The sequence below is a fragment of the Tupaia chinensis genome, unplaced genomic scaffold (genome assembly GCF_000334495.1).
Source record: "Tupaia chinensis unplaced genomic scaffold, TupChi_1.0 Scaffold000685_1, whole genome shotgun sequence".
In the NCBI taxonomy this organism is placed as follows: domain Eukaryota; kingdom Metazoa; phylum Chordata; class Mammalia; order Scandentia; family Tupaiidae; genus Tupaia; species Tupaia belangeri.
The window spans coordinates 1121590-1124475 of NW_006160208.1; the positions used below are offsets into that span (position 1 = coordinate 1121590).

At 49.8% G+C, this 2886-nt stretch overlaps 1 protein-coding gene across 2 annotated transcripts in view; it reads left to right on the forward strand.

Annotated features, from left to right (window-relative positions):
• The first annotated feature begins 50 nt into the window (after nucleotides 1–50).
• The window catches only part of STOX2 (storkhead box 2), a 125294-nt gene continuing 122458 nt past the window's right edge, over nucleotides 51–2886 (forward strand). Inside the window, exon 1 of one of the 2 annotated variants that reach the window (XM_027776599.1) lies at nucleotides 51–373. In XM_027776599.1, the coding sequence (XP_027632400.1) occupies nucleotides 208–373 (166 nt within the window). In that variant the 5' untranslated portion in view covers nucleotides 51–207. The remainder of the gene's footprint in view (nucleotides 374–2886) is intronic. The other variant, XM_006160426.3, reaches the window with a different exon arrangement.

Genomic DNA, 2886 nt, shown 5'->3' on the forward strand with positions numbered 1-2886 from the left:
TGTAAATTCGGAGCCTGCGCCGGGGGGGTGGGGGGGGGGGGGGGGAGGGCCGGACCCGCCGCGGGCGGTGTAGACGCCGACGAGGAGGGGCTGGGAAAATGTGCGCAGAGTCCGCCCGGGTCGTGCCCGCCGTAGACGGATGAAGCAGCGCGCTGCGCCCCGGCGCTGAGGCCCCGAGGAGCGGGGCAGCGGGTCGCCCTCCCCACCATGAAGAAGACCCGGAGCACAACCTTGCGGCGAGCCTGGCCTAGCTCGGATTTCTCGGACCGGGCCTCGGACCGCATGAGGTCCCGCAGCGAGAAGGACTACCGCCTGCACAAGCGCTTCCCCGCGGCCTTCGCGCCCCAGGCTTCGCGGGGCTACATGACATCAGGTTGGTAACGGCGTCTCGGCCCCAGGCCCCGGGCCGCGGGCGTGCGGGGACGAGAGCACGGGCGGTGATGGATGCGATAAGTTATGGGGAAAGCAGGAAAAAAATTAGCTCCCATCCACCATTTTGTACCTCCGCAAGATCCACAGCAGGCCCTCTCAATATGGGGTTGGAGCGCTATTAGGTAAAATGAGGGAGGGGGCGAGGGGTTTGGGCTGCGGGGAGATACAGGGCTGCCAGCCCCGGCGCTGCAGCCTCCTTCAGCTCGGTGGGCGAGCCTGCGCCCAGCGTCGCCTGCAGTGGTCCCAGGCTAGCTCGCTGCTGCATCGTGGCCAGTTATCCTCGTGGGCATTTTCACAGTCCCTTTTCTTGCAAAGGGAGCAGGTTCCATGGCCAGTGCCCGGTGACTCGAGGAACGGGGAGAGATGTGCATGCACGTTGGGCTCGTCTGGGCTGCACGCAGAGAACTATACTGGAGCTCGCTCAGTGCATGTGGTGGGGTCATGGTGTGTACGCGGATTGAATGCTCACAGGATTCTGGGTGGATTGAACATATGTTGCCTTGAATTAGGTTGTATGGAAAGAATGGAGGCTGTGTCGTGTATTTGCATGTCAGACAGGAAGGGCAAACACATCGGTAAATGGGGGTGAAGACTTCAAAAAAGGTTTCCTCTCAAATTGCGGTGCTGATAAGAGCCATGTCTGAAGGAGCCAGTTCTCTTTGGAAATACAACGGAATGGCTTTGGTTTGTGATCAGGGAACCCAGGGATGGCATACTTGAGGAAACGCTGAAGGAGGCAGATCCTGGGAGTCTTTCCTGGCGTTCTTTTAACTTGTTAACCACTTGTATGTAATGATGCCTCAGACACCGATTTTCCATGGTATTTCATTGTGAAAAAATTCATTTTAAACACCGTGGCATGGCAGAACCAAGATTATTTTCAACTACATACTATACCAGGTCACTCTAAGCCTGTCTTAACTGGGAAGCTTGTTATAAGCTTGTGGTTGGTGCTTACGGTTTAGCTTTCCTGTCTTTTCCCTAAAACAGCAAGTCCTTTTTAACTGGGGTTAGTATCTCATGCTTAAAAAAGGTCTTATGATCACATTTCCATGCATATGACATCAAAATAAAATAGACATCTCTTTTATTGCAAAATCAGGCAACCTCAGGATGTACTATTTGGGCTATAGGCCTCCTCCTTGATTTCCTATCATGCAAAGCCAATTTTGTAAAGGAAGTGACAGCTACAGTTTAAACTTCAGTCATTTAAGTCTCTGCTGTCATTGCTCTGTGCTTCACATTCGTGGCAGTACATTTTGAAATAGACCTAAATCCAACTCTCACCTCAAACACATAAGTACATAAACCCATGTCTGCACTGAGTGTTCAGGTAATGCTGGATTTCGTGTACTTAGGGTTTGAATGTCTTCATTCCACATCACACTTTTCCTCCTTTTTCCACTCTTAGGGAACCAGTACTGTCACAAGTGTGAAGCTATAGGAGGGCGAGTGGTCATCATTTCTTCAACAACCCTGCAAGACTCTTTGATCATTTTAGGCCTAGTCCCGTGGGCCTCTTTTTTTTTTTTTTTAAGTCTATGTTGGCATTGGTTCATTGTGATCACATTTTCATTCTTTGCAGAAATCCTTGTCTGCTATTGCCTGTGCTAAAAGGCATTTCTCAGGCTTGAGGAAGAACCTTCTGGTTTTCTCTGGTTGAGTTCTTTTCATTTCCTGCCCTGTAAATAGTAAAATGGGTGTGTAGTAATGAAAGATAACCTGTCTCAGGGACCAGCAGTTGGTGTAATGGCTATGTCGCTGGACTCCCATGTAGTCTACCGCGGTTTGAGTCCCGGACCCAGTGGCTTAAAACTCATGCTGGGTGCGTGTGCGTGCATGCCCAAGATCCTAAGAGAAGAATGGAGGAGAAGGGATTGTGGTGTGGCCATCCCCCCTGGGGGGGGGGGATTTCTCGCTTTCTGTCTCTCTGTCTCTGTCTTTCTGGCAAGCGTACTTGCACTTGCCCTATAGCAAAAACCTCTAAAAAAAAAGAAAGAAAGAAAGAAAGAAGATAACCTATCTCAGTTGGTGGTTTTCTGTCCAAATTCAACGTTAGGTTCCTGCCAAGCAACAGTAGATCAAAAAGGGTGAGCTGGGCAGGGCCATTCATTCATTCAGCGATTTATGGAGTGCCCTCCAAGAGACAGGTACCTTGCTGGATTCTCTTGGGTTGGTTTTTGCCTAGGGAAGGCCATTATTTATTATTTTAACTGTGAGCTACTACATGGAATAAAGAACAGGTGTTGGTGCTAACGGAAAGACATAGTAAATATTAAGGCAGACACCTGCTATGAACATTGGGAGAGGAGGTGGGGTCTTTTTTGGGAGGAGGGTGGGTTGGCAGGGGAGTATCTGATCTGTTTCCTTTCCAAATATGGCTCCTTTCAAACCATGAGTATTAATAGAAAGAGATAGTATATTGAAACACTTTGAGATAATTTAAGAAAAGTT